This window comes from Rhincodon typus, chromosome 29, assembly GCF_021869965.1.
Source record: "Rhincodon typus isolate 14 chromosome 29, sRhiTyp1.1, whole genome shotgun sequence".
In the NCBI taxonomy this organism is placed as follows: domain Eukaryota; kingdom Metazoa; phylum Chordata; class Chondrichthyes; order Orectolobiformes; family Rhincodontidae; genus Rhincodon; species Rhincodon typus.
Window position 1 is genome coordinate 22,289,109 of NC_063360.1, and position 23,453 is coordinate 22,312,561.

The 23,453-nt window shown below is 38.2% G+C and overlaps 1 protein-coding gene across 1 annotated transcript in view; it reads right to left on the minus strand.

Moving 5' to 3' along the window:
* Positions 1 to 6,613: 6,613 nt before the first annotated feature.
* LOC109912504 (nuclear receptor ROR-beta-like) overlaps positions 6,614 to 23,453 on the minus strand; it is a 41,539-nt gene continuing 24,699 nt past the window's right edge. The window contains exons 5-10 of the mRNA XM_048614263.1: positions 23,080 to 23,201; positions 21,385 to 21,517; positions 18,168 to 18,275; positions 15,603 to 15,713; positions 11,658 to 11,770; positions 6,614 to 7,319 (exon numbers count right to left, since the gene is read on the minus strand). Coding sequence (XP_048470220.1) covers positions 7,158 to 7,319; positions 11,658 to 11,770; positions 15,603 to 15,713; positions 18,168 to 18,275; positions 21,385 to 21,517; positions 23,080 to 23,201 — 749 coding nt within the window. The 3' untranslated portion in view covers positions 6,614 to 7,157. The remainder of the gene's footprint in view (positions 7,320 to 11,657; positions 11,771 to 15,602; positions 15,714 to 18,167; positions 18,276 to 21,384; positions 21,518 to 23,079; positions 23,202 to 23,453) is intronic.

Here is a 23,453-nt window from a genome sequence, read left to right on the forward strand (position 1 = left end):
AATGCCTGTTCCTTCTCGGTTCTGTCCTAAGCCCTGTGGTTATGGGCCTATTTGTGCTGCAATAGAGAGGGAAAATGTCAGTGATTGTGTTGAAAAGTGTTCAGGTGATATGCCCACATGGTATTTGCCCACATCGTCACTGCTGGCACCATGTGTCATATGTTTTCTCTGCCAGTATGTGGTACTAGACAGGGGTGATTGTTTGCTGCACCAATCCTCCTTCCGTCGACTGGCGAAGAAGAGGTTCTTGTCTTAATTCACAAGATGTTTTTTTGCATGAAAGCTGTAAGTATAGTTTTATATTATTACTCACAGAATCCCTACAGACTCAGTGTGGCCTACTGAGTCTGCACCAGCCCTCCGAACAGCATCCCACCCAGACACCACCACCGCTCCCCCCCGCCAATCCTCCCCAATCCTATCCTTATAACCCCACATTCCCCATGGCTAATCCACCTAGCCCGCACTTCTGGCAAGATGGCGGCAGAGTCGGATGCTCCACCCAGAGCTCCTCTGCTGTGCCTGTTCTTTTTTTCTTGTTTTTTTCTCTCCTTTTAGCAGTCTTGAAGCAGTGTGAGGGGTGCAAGTCATGAAACAGCGAAGGGAGAGCACGTCCTGGAGCAGCATGAGGGGACGAGTCTTGAAGCAGTGCAACTTACCTTGGTGCAGCTGAGTGCCGGTGCGGAGCAGAATGGGACGGTTGTTGGACCGAGGTCTGACGTGGGCACTCAGACCACGTGCTGAGCTGCTGCTGTTTGAAATTCTTTACTGACTGTAATCTTAATCCTTTAACTATGTTATAGCTACCTTATTTTTTAGACACTGTAAGTGATATTACTATTTTTCCTTTTATTCCTCTTTTGTATCCAAGATTTGTACCTAGTACTTGTACCTGAGGTGGAGCCATTAGAAGGCAGCCATTGTAAAAACTTTTCACTGTACTGGAGTACATGTGACAATAAAGGATATTCTATCTTCTATAGTTACACCTCTGGACACAATGGGCAATTTTAGCATGGCCAATCCACCTAACCTGCACATCTTTGGACTGTAGGAGGAAACCCACACAACCACAGAAATCGAACCCAGGTCCCCAGCGCTGTGAGGCCGTAGTGCTAACCACTGAGCAACCATGCTGCCCTTGTTTGGGGCTGAGCTGAGGAGAAATTTCTTCATCTAGAGATTGATAAGGCTCACAGAATCCCAAAAGTGTGGAAGCGGGCCACTTGGCAGGCACAATTATTAAGGATTCTCGGGAGCTGTACTGAATACACTTGCTCCCTATGAAGGCTAACGTAGAGCTCCTGTCTCAGAGTATACAGTTAATGCGACTTCAGTGTGAAGTCTTTCAGAATCATTGCCTCATAAAACACCTACTGTAGTTAAATAGCTAAAGGTGGAAGCAGAGAAAAGTGGTTGAGAAGCTGGTAACATAGGTAAGTAGATGAGGACGAGTTTGAGTTTCACTACATTAGGCAGGAGTCCTGATTCTAATGTGTATGAGATAGAGCTGTGATACATCAACCTGATACAGATTAGCTGCGTGCACAGTATTCATTAACATTGACCAGCTGTGCAAGGTCATTGAACTTTGGCCATCACTGCATCTAGATACTGCATGGTGCAAGACACCTGGCCACATGTTCCCAATCCCTTTGTGGAGTAATCTGACACCAATGTCCACAAGTCAACTTTTTAAACATCCCTGCAGCAGGAATCCATTTGGTTTAAGTGGATTGTGTGACACCAGATGTGAAACAATTCGTAGGGGTGCACACTTCTTGAATTGTAATTTAGATTTAATATCAGAATATTTCTGATTTAGAAAACACTTCCAGTTGGGAAGAAATTATACGTCAATGTCCGATGACCCTTTGCCACCATTGACATGACAAAATAAACAACTGATATCAATGTGGTGAAGGTCAAGTATTTTTGTCCAAGTGTATCATAATATAGACTTCTATTTTACTCTTATTTTAGTATTTCTCAGTCTTGGTTGCAGATTGTTGTCTAAAGCTCACATGGTCCATTAAACTAAAATCTGAATTTAAGGAAAGAATATCCAAATAATTTTGACACTTTGTACAGGATGAATCCAAAACCATAGTTTAGCACTCTGTGTGTGTACTTCTACAAAATAATAAAATGAGATATCATAAGCTCTATAAATGTTCACTTTGATCTATGTTCACTCCTGTACATCCTATGATAATTGTAGTGGAGTGGACTATCAATATTCAATTTCTGTAATTTGATTTTAATACTGGAGCATTGCATGCACTTAAAATGGTTTTAAAAAGAATGTTGTTGACCCACAATTCTGCTATGATCATCTGGCACGCCCAGGTAACTACATAGAATACACAAATTTAGCTGCATCAGAATTACCATTTTAATCCAGAGACCCTGAAACCCCATGAGGCATCAAAAAATTTGTATCTCTTGTTTTATCCAGACTTGCAGAATAATTGCAAATAGTGGAGATGAAAGGTTATCTGTGAAGCAATGGGTTTGCAAAAGACAATGGAGCTAGACTTGAAATATGCAAAGAAACAATACTTCACGAGCTGTGAGTGACAAAAAGAGAGAGAAATCAACATGGAATGGATAATAGCAAGAATATTGGAAGCTCTTCTCTCTTTTAATCTCAGAGACTAGCTGATCAAATGGAACTTGGAAGACCAACAATTCACTGAAGACTCCAGGACATCTGCACCTTAGCCATTATGGAGGAATCGAGACATAGCTAAACAATTGGTCTCAGATTTCACCCTTGTAACTCAAAGAAGAGTAAATTACAATTGGCTTTACCTTTATAGACACATATAACTGTACAGTGTGGTAGCAGGCCATTTGGCCTGTCAAGTCTGCACCAACCCTCCAAAGAGCATCCCACCCAGACTCACCCTATCCCTGTAACCCCACGTTTCCCATGGCTAATCCACCTAGCCTGCAAATCCTGGACACCAAGGGCAATTTAACATGGCTAATCCCCTTAACCTGTGCATCTTTGGACTGGGAGGAAACCAGAGCATCTGGAGGAAACTCATGTAGATATAGGGAGTATGTACAAAGTCCACACAGACAGTCATGCAAGGCTGGAATCAAATTTGGGTCCCTGGTGCTTTCAGGCAACACTGCTAACCACTGATCCATGCTTTATATTTATACAAAACACACCTTCCACAACCCCTATCACTCTGTAAGCTCATCACCTGTGTTTGTGGTCATTTTTAAATTATTTTTAGGGAATAATAAAACTCCATTCTTTTTGATTTGGTTAACTAAGTGTCAGTTTCATGTTTTAACCAGTTCTTGATGGTAGCATTTTTACCGGAGTTGGAAATTAAAATCCCATTCCAGCAGTTGTGAAGTAACCTAGAATGATAATCAAGAGAAGTCTCAAGGGGATGCTGCCCTATTGGAGTTACTGATTTTATTTGACACACTGACTGAATGATTCATTGACTGCCTGTCTGCCACCTCAAGTGATGCAAAGAAACTAATTGCACTATTTTGAAAGAAAGATATAGGGGTTCACCTTGATATCTTGGTCACTACTTACCTCTCAACAAGTACCATTAAATTGTAGAACCCCTACAGTATGGAAACAGGCCATTCGGCCCAACAAGTCCACACCACTCCTCCAAAAAGCATCCCACCCAGACCCATTCCCCTACCCCTGTCTAATCCACCTAACCTAAACATCCCTGGGCACTACAGGCAATTTAGCATAGCCAATCCACCCACTCTGCATATCTTTGGACTGTGGGAGGAAACCGGAGCAGCCCCACACAGACATGGGGAGAATGTGTAAACTCCGCACAGACAGTCACCCGAGCGTGGAATCAAACCCAGGTCCCTGGCGCTGTGAAGCAGCAGTGCTAACCATTGAGCCACCATGCAATACTGCAATGGATGGCAATAGGTATGTTTTACTTCTGATGCAATTATAAATGATGAAGCTGATGAACAAAACATTTAGTATTTATCCACTCTTCATACAATATATAATTTTAATGTGGTTCATGTACACATCCTTTACATTATACATCTATAGCCATTCTCTAATTGTTACCCAATTTTTCTTAAATTGTCAATATATTAAAATAAGAATTTGCTTGTCATTGAAATCCAGACAAGACTTTTAAAAAATCTTTCTATTCTTCTCATCTTGCATTTATATATGTATTTAATTCTATAAAAAAAAATAGAATTACAGTTTTACAATACGGACCAAAATAAAATCAAATAACTTTCTAAACTATGTAACAAATATTGTCTGTAATTTAATGTGCCAGGGAAAGCATTTTCAACATATTGAAAGAGAAACATAAAGCTGGGTGTTGTTTCATTTCTCTTTTTACACAACATTCACAAGAATAATACACACAGTGTAAGTTTAATTTTTTTTGTAAGTGGTGCGAGACACTATTCTATCATATGAACTGAAATATAACCTGTATGAAATGGATCAATATTTTGAATCCCAGTGGATAATTTTTAATACATTATTTGCTAGACACTATGTTGTGCAGATGTGCAGTATACAAACCAGTTATGTTCCTCGTTATCCAACTGGAGGTCAAATGATACGTTGCAAGTGAAGAAGTGGAAATGAATATACAAGATCCATCAATGAACAGTAAAATCAAAAACATATATTAGGTTCTATCTAATGTATGTTTCATAAAGAAATTTTCAATATTGTTAAGAAAGAAAGTGCTTAACATCTGGAATCCAGTGAGCGGATCCTTAGCTAACACATGTCCAATCATCTCAATGGAACCCAACCTACTAAAAATAACTATTTCTACTTTGGCTGTTTCAGCAGTTTCTTAATGCACCTACTTAAACAGAAAAACTGGCCTTCAGAGTGTCCATAGCTGAAATATGCCATAATATGGTTTTACTTTCCAGATTAGATGCTGCACCAGGTATGGGAGGGCAGCTTTTGAAACTTCATAAGAAAATTTGTACTATTTTAGAAGTCCCATTCAGTGAAACAAAACCACTACCCTTCTTTCAATGCTCTGTGCTTGGTCATCTAATTCCTTTCTGTCCTCTACATTCCTAATGGTGGTGAGCCATAATATAGTTCTGTGGGTACTGACAGCTTGTTAGTATTTTGTTCAAAAAGCCATTTTTGAACCAAGACTGGGAATCCCAGTTGGCTTTACAACTGTGTACAAATGTACGCTTTTCAGAAGTCGATCAGTGAATGATGATTAGGAATGATAACTGTTTTGTTGACTTTTCTCCTCCCTGGCCCAGTGCATTGACTTCGATCGTTGCAAAGTTCATGTCTCCATGGTTGATGTTGACCAACAGACAGTGATTGAATCCGAGCTGTTTGGGGCTTAATATCATATCACTCACTCTATTTTTACTTACGGGGCACATTAAACACATGTAATGTCCCCTTATATGTAGTTCATACAGTGATTTTTCAAAACATATACGTGATCGATTCCAGTGAAACAATTAGGAGTATGATATCTGATTTGGCATCTATAATTTCAGCACTCTGTTGATGCCACATTCTTGGCACAAATCATTTTCCACGGATCTCCATCATTGCTGTCTGACTGCAAACATGTGACAAGTGTGTAACATTCGAAGTGTTAGAATGTTTTTAAGTTTTCTGAACCCCACTTCCATCAAAATTTTAAATTATATCTGTGATGATAATCCATCACAATTTAAGCTACCCTCTATTCTTCAGCCAATAAATAATTAACTTCTACAATTTTGCTTGTACATTGTTATATATTATTCAGTAATGGGGAAATTAAATTACAAAACATACTAAAACAAGTGCGATATTTTTAAAAGCCAGTTCTTTCAAACATTCCTCGAATGTTCAACTATTTCCATTAAATGTGATAAAAGAATGTGTGTCCTGGGACATTTTATAGGAGTGTACTAGATACTACATATTGTCTTTTGGAAAATCAGGTAATGGATGAAAACTTTCCTGAAAGAAACAAAACAATTATAGATAACATTTGGTGACTATTTTAAATGTGTTGGGTGCAGCAAGGGATTAGCACTTGAGAAAAAATGCATTTTTAGGGATGCACAGTCTTGCCTGCTGTGTGTAGATCAGCGGTTTATTATTTTGTTTTTACCAGCTATTCAACTACATCGATTTAATTTTCTGACTGCCTACAAAAAGAGGCCAAATGTCACTTCGTTGGGGTACTATACTGGGTTTTGGCTGTCACTTTTTGAAGATTGCAGCCATTTTACAGCTGGCTATTGAGAAATCTATCCAGCCACTGTGACTGCATTTTTCAATACATTATTCAGGGTTCCCCATCGCCTGGAATAATTTGGTTTCCGAGCAGTAAAATATAGAAACCCTTGTTTAGGCATCTAATGTGCTTCTGCCACAGCTCAACATACCATTTTATGGCTACTGAGGGAAACACTGGACTTCAGTCTAAGAAAGTAAAATACTTTGCAAAGCTATGACTACTGTCCACTAACATGGTCATTGTGCTAATGGATACCATAATCTTTTAGTTATTATTACATGCAGATGTCTTTTTTGACCATTTCCTAAAGATATATAGTAATAATATAAACACATACATATTTACATGTATAAGATTTCCAAGTATTTAATTGCTGGTTTCAGCATTATTGTAATTTAGTTTCAAGAAATTTTGATCCATTCCTTCAAATCTTCATCACGATTCATTACTGCTGAAGTAAAAAACTGTCTGCGTAATAATTGTTCCATCAATTTAAACCACAAGAGCAACCCTGAAATCAATGAAAACTCAGTAAAAAGAAAAACCCTTCATAAAATATATAGGTTTGCATTACAGATAAAATACCATCAATATTCCTTTAATCCACAGTTCTTTTTACCAGCAGAAACAAATTCCACAAAGAGCATTGGAAGGTCAGTCTTGCAATTCTGAATTAACTCTTGTCCATGAACACAATGGAGCAGCTTTTAAATGTCATGCACAAGGGATTCTTTTTCCACTACTTATCATCCAAGTATTTACATTCTTTTGACTGTTGCGGTGAAACCATATGAAGTGTGGTACATTCATCCTAGTGCTATTGCAATTGGTGATACAGGAATTTAAATCCTATTTTTCACGTTGGGAATGCACAGTTGCACAGAACTGCCAAATTTAGCTGTTGGAGGAGTCTGGATATTGCATCTCTGTGCTGAATACTTCCTTGTAGAGTGGAGGAAAGTTGTGCACTGTTTGTGGATGTAGCAACTTAAATAGCTGTAGCTTATCCACATGAAGGTTGCATACGGACTTCACCACGGACAATTTGGAGATCAGCTGTTGAGAAGGAAGAGAAAAAAATGCATTGAGCTGTTAAGAAATAGGGAGGGCTTCTTTGATAATTTATTTAAATAATGTCAAAAAGTAGAATTTTATTTTTGTTTCAAAGCCCAGAAATTAGTTCTTAGAAGATTAGCATATGAATGCTGCTGTTTGTAGTTACCCCTGCTAGAAAATCTGCTGCAACAAAAACAAAGTTGCTGGAAAAGCTCAGCAGGTCTGGCAGCATCTGTGAAGGAAAAAACAGAGTTAACGTTTCGGGTCTGGTGACCCTTCCTCTGCTGTCTTGGTTTGGTATGCACTTATGTCTTGCACCTTCTTAACACTTCCACTGTAGCTTGTCTGCAGGCATTCTCTGACAAGCCTAGGTCCACTTTGCTTTTTATAACATTGTCCACTGTTTTAAATGTAATGTGAACATCTTCATTAAAATAATGAGCCAGAAAACTACGATGTAAAATGTCATGCTGAAGTGAAGTAAAATGGGATAATTCACTCCCAAATGACATTGAATTCGTGTTGGCTCAGGCACATTTACGACTTAAACTTCATGGTAGGCTGGAGAACGCAAAATAGAGCAAATTGTGCTGGTAGTGGTGGTGTTCATTTAGCATTTTACAACATCACTGACGTTACCGTACTTTCTTCGTAGTTTCAGTTAAGTCAATTTAAACTAAGTCTCTAGAAGGAAATCAACAGCATTAAGTAGAACATCACTGTGAATAGTTTTGGTTCCCTTATCTAAGGAAAGGTATACTGGCATTGGATGCAGTCCATAGAAGGTTCACTAGATCGATTCCAGATATGAAGGGATTTTCTTATGAGGAGAGACTGAGTATGTTGACTTTGTTATCATTCAAGTTTAGAAGAATGAGAGGCGACCTTACTTAAATATATAATATTCATAGGGGAACGTTGCAGAGAAGATGCAGAGAGTTTGTTTGCCCTTGTGGGAGAGTCTAAGACCAAAGGTCATAATCTCAAGAGTAAAGGGTCATCCAGTTAAGAGAAAGATGAGGAGGAATTTCATCTCTCATTGGGTAATGAATCTATGGATTTCTTTACTGCAGAGGGCTGTAGAGGCTGGGCCATTAAGAATATTCAAGGCTGAGATAAACAGATTTTTAATCGGTAAGGGAATCAAAAGCTATGGAATAAAGGCAGGAAGTGGAGTTGAGGATTAACAGATCAGCACTGAGCTCATTGAATGGCAGAACTGACTCAATGGGCCCAATGTCCTACTTTTGCTCCTACACCTTAGGCCTGATCAGTTTTGCATCTGTCTAAAGTAATGTTGCACTGGCTTCCAAATTGGGCATGTGATAATGTAAGCTTCAGAACTTTAATAACTATTCATAGATTGAAAGAAGCAGCAATAACTCTATATGGAATAAACTGTTAAGGGACAAGGACAAACTGTTATTCAGGAAAGCAATTAGCCATGCCTGGGAGAAGAAAGAGTCAAGGCAACATGAACAAAACTGTTTTAAGAACTGCTTGATAAATGGCTGCCTTATGCCACAAGGACAAATGATTGCCCTGCAGAAGAATTTAAGGAGTTAATCACAGGAAAGCTGTGTCTACACACAGGCAGTCAATGCCAAATGTAACAACGAACAAAGATACTACTTCTGATAGGAAGGCAAAGTGTAGATTTGCAATATTTTGGATGAAAGAATCTAAAGGATCATCAATAACGTCATACTACAAGCTTGAAGGACAGAAAATTGTATAAGAATTCAACCCCAGGATTCCTTGGGAACAGAACTCCAGAGAACAACACTGAACAAGATCACACCCTGGACACATCCAGAGACACACCGTTGGTTGGAATCGTAGCTAAAAACCACCATTAATTGGGTGATAGCCAAGTTAAGTTGTGAGGCTTAATTTGCCCACTTGAGGGGTCTTATTTTCGTTGGTAAATGTAATAAAGTTTAAATCATTGTTTTCAGTACTTGATTGCCCGTGAGGTTTCTTAATAAGTAGCCAAATTAAGGGTAGCTTGTGGTCGTTTACACACAACAGGCAGGATACCAGACAGAAATGTACCTGATTCTGCCAGCTTCAAATAGGCACATTTGATTAAAAGTACTCACAATGTCAGAAATTTTATATACAAGCAGTGTATGGACACCAGATCAGCAAAATGGGCTAACTAACCACCTGATTTTTTCAATGTTGGGCTCTTTTAAAGTTTTGGCCTTAATGATGCCTGTGGAATTTAGACTGATGTAAAATCAGATGGCATGGCTGTGTCTATTTATTTTTGTCAGGGCTAGAGGCCTCAGTGTAGCTAAAGTGATGCAACAAAAGGCACAAATGTAAATGTTACTTGAAAACTGCAGAATCCTTTTTTAAAAAGCAATTTGGTGCATTGAAATTACATTTGAACCACGGGATTTAGAATGTGAAGTCAGATTAGGCCCCACCAGTTCATTGCAAGTCAGTGAATATTCCAGACGCTCAGACATCTTGCAGTGCTTTTAACTTTGCACATACAGGATATCATTGTATTACATATACTGACATTTTAAGAACAAACGACATAGATTGTTCCTCAAAAACTATAATATGTACATTGTGTCCGATTTCTTGATTGAAATTGAAATTATCTGCTGTTTTATTGTTATAGTCACCTATCCATTATTCAATGAATTATTTTAATATTTCTTTTTAATAACTAGACAAATATTTGCAATATCTTTCCCTTCAGGCTTGAAACAGTTTTCTCCTGTCGAATATATCACAACAATTTTAAGCTTTTTTTAATTGAAGGAAAGCCTATCACTTAGGGTTGGATTAGACATGCAATGTTGCTTCAGTTGCTGGTTGGATTTATGATCTATTATCTTTCTGATGCCAAGTGAATGTGACAGTGAGCAGCATGAATTAAGATAATTTTTCCAACTGCATAATGCACAGAGAAAGGGATGATCAAGGACCAGACATCATGAGAGGATTTTAATTCCCCAAAGCAGTTTTAGTGGAGGTAGATTGGCTTGCAGGAGAACAACCATTTTAATATATGGTATGACAAGGTGTAGAGCTGGATGAACACAGCAGGCCAAGCAGCATCATAGGAGCAGGAAGGCTGACGTTTTGGGCCTAGACCCTTCATTAGAAAAATTTTCAAGCTCTACACCTTGTTATCTCAGATTTTCCACCATGTGCAGTTCCTACCATCTCTGATTTTAATATATGGGTTGGTCATTAAATTGTTTTCAGGAAGCTGCATGCCTGTCTCCACTTTTACTTTTAAAAGCTGCTGACCAGCTTTCCCAGGCCTTGGGAATTCGGGCAAATGAAAGATTAGATGCTCCAAGTACCATGACCACCACTATCCCAACTTGCATTTATGAAACTAACTCCTCAACTCAAACCCCAGAGACTCTGAACATCATTCAATTTATACACCAAAAACCCTAAGAAAACCCTGACTGAAGCTTTTAAGACCCAGTTGCTTCCCAACTGTTTTACCCACCCTATCAATCTGCTTGGTTATCAGGACGGAAATTCGTTGGAAAAAAAAAGCAGGTTTTGATGTTAAACTTGGCAGGCCTTGGAAGGAACCCATATTTTTGGGTTTCTTTTTTCCAAATTCCCTGATTCCTATTTTCTTCATGTATCATGGACCATACTTGCAAGCTGTGCACACCTAGATCACGTAACCAATATTTTAAACAAAGTCAGAATAATCCTTTTACACACAAAAATAATTCCACTTAAGACTAAGCAAACTGTGCACTAATTCAAATATTCACATTAAGTTTTAGAAATTGATTGACATTTTGGCAACATAATGCAACAGAAACAAAGAATACCAAAGGAAATGTTCCCCAGTCCTGCAATGTGCAGAGCTGCATTGCTAGATAAAGATTATGTTCAGGAATACGTTTATTTAAGATTGGAAATAAAAACAGCCAAATGATAAACTTATTCATTCATATGTGATTTGAATTTTATTTGGTGAAATAAGAAAATTCTACTGTCTTTGTGTAGTCATGCTGCTTATGAGACATGTCACCTTGTACATGCTGCAATGGCCTGTTGCTAAATGCAATAAAGCTCAAAGCCATTATTTCCAACCCCTGTATACAGTCTGTGCCCTTGCCAAAGGTGCTGTTCCTCGCTGAAACTCTCCTACAACTTTCTGATTTTGATCACCTCCTAATACCTTTTTGATTTGATGCCCATATTTCCACTACTATGATTCTGTGATGGATCCTGAAATAATCCTTTATATTAAAGCACTATACATTATTCATCCATTGTTGATTGCAGCCAGGCATACTAATTTCTGTGTCTATGATCCCCTGAAACAATTCAATATACCTTTGATAGCTTGTCATCATCCAGCTGATTTTTGTGAATGACATGTTGCAATGCCTCAAAAATCTTGTCCTGTAACTTCTTGACTTTTCTAGCTTCTGTCAACCATGGTCGATCTAAAAGAAAGAGGCAAAGTGAAACATTCCGCACATACTAAAGAAACCTTTAAAAAGACAATAGGTTGTAATATTTTGCCAGGCCAAACAAGTGATATTGGATTTGTTGCCCATTATATAACTTTCATAATGTGATGTGTCCATGTGTATATGTGATTTCTTTTTGAGGACTTGGGTTTTGAAGGACTATGAAAATATTAAATTTAATTTTAATTTCTGTGAAGATACCTGGATTGATGGTTTTTTAAAAAAAGTGGTCAGTGAAAGGACACATTAGAACATTTATTTAAAAAGAAGAGATGTCTGGCAAATTGCATAGTTGCTTGGACTCACTTCTCAGATTGAAGCTACCCGAGTTTTATGGCTGTCTTGTTTAGACAATATTTTGCTTCGAAATATTTTTCGTTTTCATCAGGGGAAAAACCTTTTGATGAAAGGCAGCCCAGCTCATCTCTCTCCTGTTTTTAAACCATCACTGCTGTGAATCCAGTGTGAAACAGATTGAAAAACAACTGAAAGTCTTCTCAATACTGTGTTTAATGAGCAAGATGTGTCTGCCAAGACTCCAGAGACAACTATGCACGTTTAGTGACCTGTTTACACATGTTTGAACACCAGATCAAGGACTAGCAATTATTGGCCAAACATGTTTTTTCCCCCAACACAAAGTGAATTTCTGCAGCTAGATGTCCATCTTTTCTCCTTTATCTGATGTGCGCATGCATATGTGTTGGGTTATTTTGAGGGTTAAGCAGTTATATTATTTCTATTCTAAACAGTATGTTTGTTAACTGGAGTAATGAGTAGACAAAGACAGTCCATCCTTGTCATGACAACAGTTCATGCAATCAATTCCTTTACACAGTCAGTGGAATGAAATATCATGCACTATGTAAAATAGTGGCCATCCTAATACCATTGATTTTGTGCCAATGCCCGAGAAATAAAATTGATTCAATGGAATGGCTGTTTATGAAGCCTCATACTGGTTTATTGTATGGCAAATTTGATGGCTACTCATCAAAATATATATAACACAGGCAGTGCACCTCAAATAACTTCTTGAAACTAAGCATCGTTCTGCATTGTTATTTCTTTTACCAGCTCATAAATCCTTATTTATGTGGAATAAATAATCATTTTTCAGGTTTTACCAGTTACTTCTTCAAAGTACTCCAGTAAATCAGTTAAACATGACTTTGAAGAAGTAAGTCATGTTTAACTGATTTACTGGAGTACTTTGAAGAAGTAACTAATGCTGTAGATAAAATGGGAACAAATGGATGTACTGAACTTAAACACTCCAGAAGACATTTGCTAAGTGCCACATTAATAGTTTTTGTGAAACTAAAACTTCATGGTGCACAGAGTAACATATTGGTGTGGATAGGAGATTGGCTAGCTAACAGGAAGCAGAGGGTAGGAATAAGATTGGCAGGATGTCATGAGTGATGTGCCACAAAGGTCAGTGCTGGGGCTTCAATTCTACACAATTTTATATAAATGATTTGGATGAAGGCACTGAAGGTATGGTAGCTAAATTTGCAGATTACATAAAAATAGGTGGGAAATCAAGTTGTGAAGAGGATATAAGAAGCCTACACAGGAATATGGATAGGTTAGGTAAGTGGGCAAAGATCAGGCAAGTTGAGGACACTGTGAAAATGTGAGATTGTCCATTTTTATAGAAAGAATACAAAAGGAGCATATTATCTAAACAGTGAGGGGTTGAAGAGCTCTGAGATTCAGAGAGATCTGTGTGTCCCAGTGCATGATTCACAAAAGGTTAATATGCAGGTACAGCAAGTAATCAGGAAAGCTGATGGAATGGTATGTTTTATTACAAAGTAAGGCTAGATAGGCTAGATCTGTATCCTCTGGTGTTTAGAAGAGTTGTCAGTGGCTTAATTGAAATATATAAGATCCTGAGGGGATTTGAATGGGTGAATATCAAGAGGATATTTTCTCTTGTGGAGGAATCTAGAACAAGGAGTCATCATTTAAAAATAAGAGGTTGCCCATTTAGGACAGAGATGAGGAAACATTTTCTGTCTCAGATGGTTGAGTGTGTTTGGAATACCCTTCCCCAAAGGCAGTGGATGTAGAATCTTAAAAATATTTTTAAGGCAGAGGTAGGAAGATTCTTGATTACCAAGAGAATGAACGATCAGGGATATTCAGGAATGTAGAATGGAGGTTAATATCAGATCAACCATGACCGTACGGAATGGCAGAGCAGGTTTGAAGGGCCAAGTGGCTTACTCTTTACTCACTTTGCATGTTCTCACATTAAACAAAGTCCTCGCCTGCCTTTGAAAATATCTCCTTAGCATTCCTAAAAGTGAAGGAGTTATCACAATATCCTAGCCAACATTCCTCCTTTAGCTAACTCCTCCAGAAAAGATTAACTACTTTTTTTTCAAAATCACTTGACGACTCATATCCTCCGTAGCTATTTGCATCCTACCCTGTCACCCTCATGGGTCTTCCATGCTAACTAAGCTCGCCACCGACTCTGCATGAGTCTTTATACCCTCAGTGCCAACCTATTACAGATTTATAAAACCTAGTCCTTCATTAAAACTTTATTTAAAAAAAAAACACTTCTACTGTGGCCCTATACAAGTACCAGCCATTCAGACCTTTAAAGTTTCAACAAAAGAAGCTACTATCCCATGGATGCCTTTATCTTGTACAAAATAAATATTGTGCAATCAAAAAGTAACAGCTGTCAATCAAGCAATGTTTTCTGTTGGGTGCAGGTATTTTGAAACACAAAGAAATGTCTTGGGCTCTTGGCCAAGCCTCATTATATGTTCTTCCAAAAGGTTTCCTCATCTACGTGATGATTCATAACACCTTGGAGGGGTGTGAGCATGACTCCTTGAAAAGCTTGTCTCTCACCAAAAAATTGTAAGGGACTAGGAGATGCCTGATCCTGCTCTTAAACCAAGTAGTTCAGGAGTACAGGGTGAAGGATTGTGACCTACATCAATCCACACTGGTAAAAATTGGGGGCTGCAAACAGGGCAAGGGATCCTGGAATCAGGGCTTGGCAACCATTTTTAAAGGTTTGCAGAGTCTCCCTGTAAAGAAGGCTGACTCCCTTGGAATGAAAAGTCAAGTTCTGGATTGATAGCATTTTTACTGTCTAACAATTTAGAGATTCAATAATATGGCAAACATTTCTCATTTCTACATTCCAAGATGTTTATCTTCAGCTGTCTACTTTAAAGCATTTAAAACTGAATTCTGCTGCAATTGTTCAGGAAACACTTCAGCTCCACTGCTTAGGTGAAGATGTAACAAGGGAGGAGTTATGGAAAAGACACCATTTTAGAATGACAGACATCATCACCAGACTACACACATTGAAAGTCAATACATTAAGATTCTTAGGTGGCTTCACAGAACAGATCAGAGTTATACAGCACAGAAACAGACCCTTTGGTCCAACTCGTTCATGCTGACCAGATATCCCAATCTGTATAGAGAGGCTGTTTCAGCTTCTAGATCCAGAAGGTATAATCTCAGAGTAAGGGGACACTCATTTTTTTCTCTCAGAGGGTAGTGAATCCGTAAAATTCTTTACTATAGAGGGCTGTTGAGGTGGATTCATTAAATATATTCAGAGCTGAGGCAGACAGATTTCTGATCATTAAGGGAATCATAGGATAATAGGGATAAGTCGAATTGAAGATTATCAGATCAGGCATGATCTCATTGAATGACATGGCAGACTTGATGGGCTGTACGGCGTACTTCTGCTCCTACATCATATACAGTGTCTGTATTTTCCAGCTTAATGCTTTAAGATCCATATTTTACATACCTGGTGATAACAAGATGCCAGCTGTGAATAATGCAATCTCTTCCTCTGTCAAATGCAGGCAGCACAAGCTTTTTGCCAAGTCAAACACAATGTTGATCAAATCATCACAACCTAAAGAGGAAACATCAGCTCTATAAATACAGCTGCAAAATCATCTGCAAGAACAGATTACTGGTAATGGAGATAAAATTTGTCATTATTATCATCATAAAACAGTTGCAAAAGTATATTATTTCTGTAATTCCTAAACTGAATGTCTTAAGAGTAGCACTTGAGAAATGCCTTAATTTCAAAACCTTTTAGGATAGATTTACATCCTCAACTTCCATAGTCTGCAGTGGTCTCAATTTTCTTCACTTTTTCTCTCAGAGGTTAGTGAATCTGTAACATTCTTTACTATAGAGGACTGTTGAGGTGGAGATATTAAATATATTCAAAGCTGAGGCAGAATTTCTTCACTCTGAGTCAAAGCTGGGAAATTGACCTTATTACTGCAATACAAAAATGGAAATCCAAATCTAAAGTTTGACCAAATTTCTATGCTTATACCAATACGGCTGGTGAAAGAGTCCTAGCTTGTAATGAGTGCGCTTACTGATCTCTATTTGGGAAAGAACATAGAACATGGAACAGTATAGCATAGGAATGGGCCCTTTGGCCCACAATGTTGTGCCAACATGATACCAAATTAAACTGATCCTTTCTGCCTGCCCTTGGTCCACATTCCTTCATTCCTTGCATACTTGTGTGCTTGTCTAAAAGTCCCTTAAACGCCCCTATCATATCTGCCTCCAACACCACCCCGGTAGCGCGTTCCAGACTCCTAACACTCCGTGTTAAAAACCTACCTCTCATATCTCCTTTGAACTTTCCCCCTCTCACCTTAAATGCATACCCCCTAGTATTAGACATTTCAACTCTGGGAAAAAGATTTTAACCGTTAACCCTATCTATGCATCCCATAATTTTAGAGACTTCTATCAAGTCTCCCCTCAGCCTCTGTTGCTCCAGAGAAAACAACCTGAGCTTTTCCAGCCTCTCCTTATAGCTCATACCCTGTAATCCAGGCAGCATTCTGATAAACCTCTTCTGCACCCTCTCCAAAGCCTCCACCACATCCTTCCTGCAATGTGGTGACCAGAATTGAATGCAATAATCTTAAATGGGGCCTAACCAAAATCTTATAAAGCAGCAACATGATATCCTGACTCTTGTACTCAATTCCCTGACCAATAAAGGCAAGCATGCCATTGGCCTTCTTTACCACCCTATCCACTTGTGTGGCCACTTTCAGGGGACTATGGACTTGAACCCCAAGATCCCTCTGTACATTAATGCTGTTCAGGGTCCTGCAATTAACTGCATACTTTTCCTTAAAATTTGATCTCCGAAGTGCAGCACCTCACATTTACCCAGAATAAACTCTACCTGCCATTTCTCCACCCATATCTGCAACTGATCCACATCCTTTGACATCCTCTACAGCTACATCCTTTGACAACCTTCTACGCAATCCACAACTTTGTATCATCTGCAAACTTAATAACCCATCCGTCTACATTTTCATCAAAGTTATTTACATATATCACAAGCAGCAAAGGACTAAGTACAGATCCCTGTGGAACACCGCTGGCAAGGACTTCCAGCCAGAAAAACACCCTTCCACCACTACCCGCTGCCTCAATTCTGAATCCAAGCGGCCAAGTCACTGTGGATCCCATGCATCTTAATCTTCTGGATGACCCTACCATGAAGGACCTTGTTGAAAGCCTTACTAAAATCCAGGTAAATGTCATCCACTGCTTTATCCTCAGCAATCACCTTCAGCGTCACCTTGAAAAATTCAGTCAAGTTAGTAAGACATGACCTGCCCCGCACAAAGCCATGCTGAACGTCTCTAATTAGGCTATGCTTTTCCAAATGTGCATAAATCCTATCCCTAAGAATTCTTTCCAAAATCTTCCCAAGCACTGATGTGAGACTCACCGGTCTACAGTTTCCCGGATTATCCATATTTGTCTTCATGAACAGAGGAACAACAAGTAGTTACTCGCCAGTCCTCCGGGATCTCTCCAGTGGCTAGTGAGGATACAAAGATCTTGGTCAAGGCCCCAGCAACCTCCTCTCTTGCCTACACCATCAGGCCCTAGTGATTTATCCACCTTAATGCTCTTCAAGAGATCCAACACCACTTCTTTCTTGATCTCAAAATGCTCTAACATATTAGCATGCTCCACACTAATCTCACTATCCTCTATATCCTTCTACTGGGTGAATACCGACACAAAGTATTCATTTAGGATCTCACCACAGCCTCTGCCTCCAAGCTCAAATTCCTTGATCCTACCTTCTCCCTTGTTATCCTCTTGTTTTTAATGTATGCGTAGAATACCTTGGGATTCTCTTTAACCCTACCTACCAAGGTCATTTAATGGCCCTTCTTGCTTTCCTAATTCTGTGCTTGAGCTCTTTAGGAAACTTAGGTGTCAATTCAGTACTGTCAGACTTTTAGGCTAATTGCATTTACTGTGATGCCTCCTTATCCACATGTTAATTAAATCTTACCCAATGATTTGAAGATCTGTGTGTCTCCATATTTTCCTTCAAAAAAAATTGTATTGTTCAAAGGGTTATATGCTCGGCACATTCGAACCAATAAGACCTCTAGGCAACCTAGAAAATAAAAACAGAAGATTCCATTTTAATCTTATATTTTAACACATTTTAATATGGAACAGAAATTTCAATGTGTGGTTAGAATTCATCAATTTCAAATTGGCATTTCAAAAAGAATCTTTAAAATAAGAGAGCAAAACTGAATTAGAAATTTGATAAGCTTGAACATAAAAGGGCAAGATGCTACTTAGAAGCGTACCCAAGATAAAAGGTTAATTAAAAATAACGTGCACTCAACAAACGGGGATGGCAGAAGTGGTCAATTTTGGGAGTAATTTTAACTTAATTTGCCCACTTAGATGAAATACTGGATTTACACTCAGCCTGACTTTACTCTCTAACTTACAGAGTAGTGCTTGGATGGGGATTGGGGTGGAGTTGGCAATGATGAGATCTGCATTCCTTCCAATCCTGTGAGCTTTCCATTTTGTGTGTTGGTAAAAAATAAATCTTCCAATTTGTCTCTGTTTTCACAAAGGAAGAGGAATGTGGGATTAAATGATGAAGGATGATATTAAACATCCACCATTTAGAAATCTTCAGAGGAAACTGCAGTGGAAAAGTTGACAAAAGTAAATGAACAGGAGGACTGAGACACAAGGTCATCACAAAAAGAATTCAGGTGAAAATTGAGGAAGTTTTTAAGAACAGCTTTATGACAAGCAGTTATTGAAGCAGATACCAAATGTATTTAAAAATGGAATTGGATTAAGTATTTGCAAAGCAAGAAATAATATTTGAATAAATAGATGGTACAAGAACAACCGCATTAATGTGCTGAGATTCTAAGATCAGTTATAAGCAATATATTCATCTGTTCCAATATTCCTGATTTGTAAACAGTTCATTCATAACTTGGCCTTCACATCCACCTTTTAGTATCAAGTTTACTATATCCAGACCAGATCATAAATCCAGTCAATTTTTTCTTTATTGTTTGTGTTTCACATGTGCAATTTATTTTGTAACAAAAATAACTTCCGCTCTGAAATGGAGGGTTAATTCAAATCTAATCATGTTGCCATATCTAACATTGTAATAATTTCTATGAACTGTTTGAAGCATTCTAATGCTGTATCTTCCATTTTAAAAATTCAATGTTAATATAGAAAGTGTTATCAGTTTTTATGATGATTCACTTAAGAACTTCCAGGCAATTTTCCAAAGACAGTAATATATTCTTACAGACTAGATATTTATAGCTGGTCTCTGGAATGAAATAGATTTATTATACTGGCGTGTTCACTTCTGGCTGTTTTGCAATACAGTGTTATAATAGAGGTTGAAAGAGTGCACCGATTCCTTTCTGGTCCCACTCCTCCACTGGTCATAACAAATTTTAAGTTTAACAAAAACAAAGTTGCTGGAAAAGCCCAGCAGGTCTGGCAGCATCTGTGAAGGAAAAAATAGAGTTAATGTTTCGGGTCCAGCGACCCTTCCTCAGAACAGTTCACCGGACCCAAAATGTTAACCCTGTTTTTGCCTTCACAGATGCTGCTAGACCTGCTGGGCTTTTTCACCAACTTTGTTTTTGTTCCCGATTTACAGCATCTGCAGTTTTTCCGGTTTTTATTTTTTAAGTTTAACAAGTTTGGTGATATGGTCAATTTTTAGGTTTTAAACTGTGTCTGGTTTTATATTGGAAACACTCCAGCCAGATTTCTTTTGTCAAGAAACATGAACTAATTTGCTACAAATCAAACTTTCTCAAACACGAAAATATAATTGACAAAAGAAATTACACTACGCAAAGATATATATGACTATTATTCTAGCAGCCCAAACTTAACATTAGGCAAATATGGATAACTGACAAATGATGGTTGAACATCTTAAAGAGTACACTGAATAGCAAATGTGAACAAGTAGATCTCAGTCAACCAACCAACCATCTCTAAGATGCAGTGGCACTTTGGGTTACCAAATCTCATTAAAATTTCACAAAGGATTACAATTCTTCACTTTTGATGACCTGACCTTGAAACTTCCTCAAAAGTGGTTTTCTCATGGACTGCCTCAACAACTGCACATGTTCTTTCCTTTCTTTCCTGGGTCTGCTAGCCTCTGGATTTGTGGAAATTGTACTTCCCCACTTACTTATAAGCACAACTACAGATTTTCACAAACAGCACATTTCACCAAGCTGGTACTATCTCTGTATTTCCCTGAGCTCCAATCATGCATGAAACAAATACCTCTGTGTTGCACTGGAGTATTAACTTACACTGCCTTCTTCCAAGCTGTACACAGCTCCTAGGGCTTCCTGAAGGACTTTACAGAGCCCTTGCTACACAGAGCCATTGAACTGTTCTAGCACAACCCTGAGCCCCAACTGTACAGAACTCATAGTTCATTTGCCTTTAGCAGTACAGCTAACAGCAGCCCTAAGCAACATGAACTCTGCTTCCTTTTCCCTCACATATTGTCTTACTTTTTCACTATTTGTCACTTCTGAAATTCTCTTCAGTGAGTCTGAACTGTTCTGATGAAGGATCCATTGAAAACCTTGCCCAATGCTGGGTAGAATTGAATGTAAGTAATGTTTTGGAATAATACTTTCTATTTTTATTTCAGATTTTCAAACATCTGCAGTATTTTGATTTAAATATAATACTGCAGTCTTTAAATAACTCCACTGTCAAGAAAAGTATTTATGTCTAATTTCATATTTCAACTTATTTAGGATTGGATTATCCTTTTTAGCCTGTACTTAATTACCTCCATTATAGAATTTGTTCTCTTTCCAATCCTTTAAAAACAGGACAGCATGTTTATGGTTGGTTAAAACCTGGGGCAGCATATTCACAGACGTACCCCTCTGTCAATCCATAGCTGAGAATACTCCAACATTGACTGTTTTGCAGAGATAGACTAAAAAAATAAAATCCCCTCGGATTCAAGACAGGGCCAAGAGGTGACATTACAGGGTTAGAATTCATAGTCTGAATCAGGCCTTCAGCTTTACTGCTGCTTTGATGCTGGTGTTTTTGCTGTGTCTTTCTATTTGTCACAATCTTATAAAAAGCATACCTGTTATTGTCCCAGTGTTCAAATCTACTAAGACAATGTTTTTGCTACTTTTGTTAGAATAAGGTGTGATCTGTACCTGCTTTAAGGAGTATAATCTGATCATTCTGACACAGGTCCATGAATCCACTGATTCGTTTGGCAAATTCCACCACGTACTGGATTGCATTTGTCACTTGGATTGCACACTGTTGCCACATGGCCTCACAGGACTGTTCAAACACAGGATCAAAGTCAAGGTATTGTACAAAAGACATCACCGGTCTAAACTGCAGTGTTTGAACCTGACAAGTAATACTGACTGGTTAGGATCAATAGATATTTTTTATTTAGCTTCAACATTTTTTCTATAATTAGGCAATTCTTATAAATTAATATACAATTGCTACAAACAAGTAAAGTTTCTTGTGATGATTGAGGAGATATTCTCCAGCAGCAAACAGCAATTCCTGGAAAATATTACATCAAAACTCTGATTTGTTCGACGTTAACAGAACAGTTGCAGTGGAGCCCAATTCTTGTTTTGCTTATATGGTAACCTTGAACAACATGCTCCCGATTTTGGAGATATGGAGTTTTCATGCCTGTGCTCTAATGGGCACAGTACCCAGCAAACATTTAAGCAACTCCAATTGTTACAATGCAATGCTGAGGCAGAGATTTCTCATTAATGTAACGAGAAAGCAACAATAACTACTTATATTTGTACACTGCCTTTAACATAATAAAAAAAGTCTCCAGGTTCTTTGAAGCAGCATTATAAAATATGAGACTAAGACACATAAAAGAGACTTGAGGTCACTGATGAGAAATTCGGACGAAGTGGCAAGTTACAACGAGTATCTTAAAGGAGGAAAGCAAGAGAGAGAGGCCAACAGAGTAGGGAAGGTACTCCCGTGCTTCCAGCTAATGATGGAACAATTAAAATTAGGAATTCAAAAAAGGCCAAAACTAGAGTCTTAGAGTCATACAGCAAGGAAAAGACCCTTCGGTCCAACCAATCCATTCCAAACATAATCCCAAACTAAACTAGTCCCACCTGCCTGCTCCTGACCCATATTGCTCCTAACGTTCCTATTCATGTACTTATCCAAATGTATTTTAAACATTGTAATTGTGCCCAAATTCACCACTTCCTCAGGAAGTTCATTACACAGAAGATGGTTCGCATGTACAAAAAGAAATGCTCCTCATGTCTGTTTTAAATCTCTCTCCTCTTATACAGGATTGCAGATATCTCAAAGAATTGGTAGGGGGTGGAGGGGGGTTGCATTGGTTACAGGAAGTTACAGAGATAGGAAGGTGCAAGGAATCTGAAAATGTAGATGAGAATTTTAAAATTAAGATGCTCCTTGACAAGGAACCAGTGTGGCAAGGGGCTGTAGGTGAATGGGACTTGGTGAGAAGTAAGTTACAATCAGCAGAGTTTTCAATGACCTCATGTTTAGGGAAGATAGGATGTGGGAGATCAGTCAGAAATGTGTTTCAATAGTCAAGACTAAGCAATGAAAGTTTATAACTTAATGATTGTAGATGGCTATCAAGGGTTAAAATTAGAAATATAATCTCAGTGGAATTTGCGTTCTTGCTGTTTGAGTCTATAATCAAATTCTCAGCCTGGTATAAAATATTTTTTCACAACTATTTTAATGTTGAATGAATGAAAATGTTATTTTAAATAAAATTTTGTTTTTTTAATGTGTGAAGATCTTTTACTTTTTCAATCATTATTTATACAATTGCTGAAGGTCACTCAAAGTAATTTGATCAGTACCTTGTTTTGAAAGTTCCTGATTTCTTCTTGTGTATATGGCTGCCAGGCTAGCTGCTTCAACTCTTCAGCTGTGTACTGGCAAGTCTCTGAATGTGATTCCACCACATTCTGTGCTATCCGATCTGGAGAAGATTACGCAGGTTTTAAACGGATGATACAAAACACTGGCTCAGAACCAGTAATACTTGTTCATTTAATCCAAACAGATTCTAATTACAAAGCCAAAATAAAGCATTTCTAGGCCCTTATTTAGATTGCTATCCGATAGGGACATATGGGGCATCGCATGATGTTTACTGTTCGTTATACTTGCCGCTAAACTCCAATTCAAAAAGGATTTGCCCACAAAGTCGGAAATCCAAGCTCCTAACTGC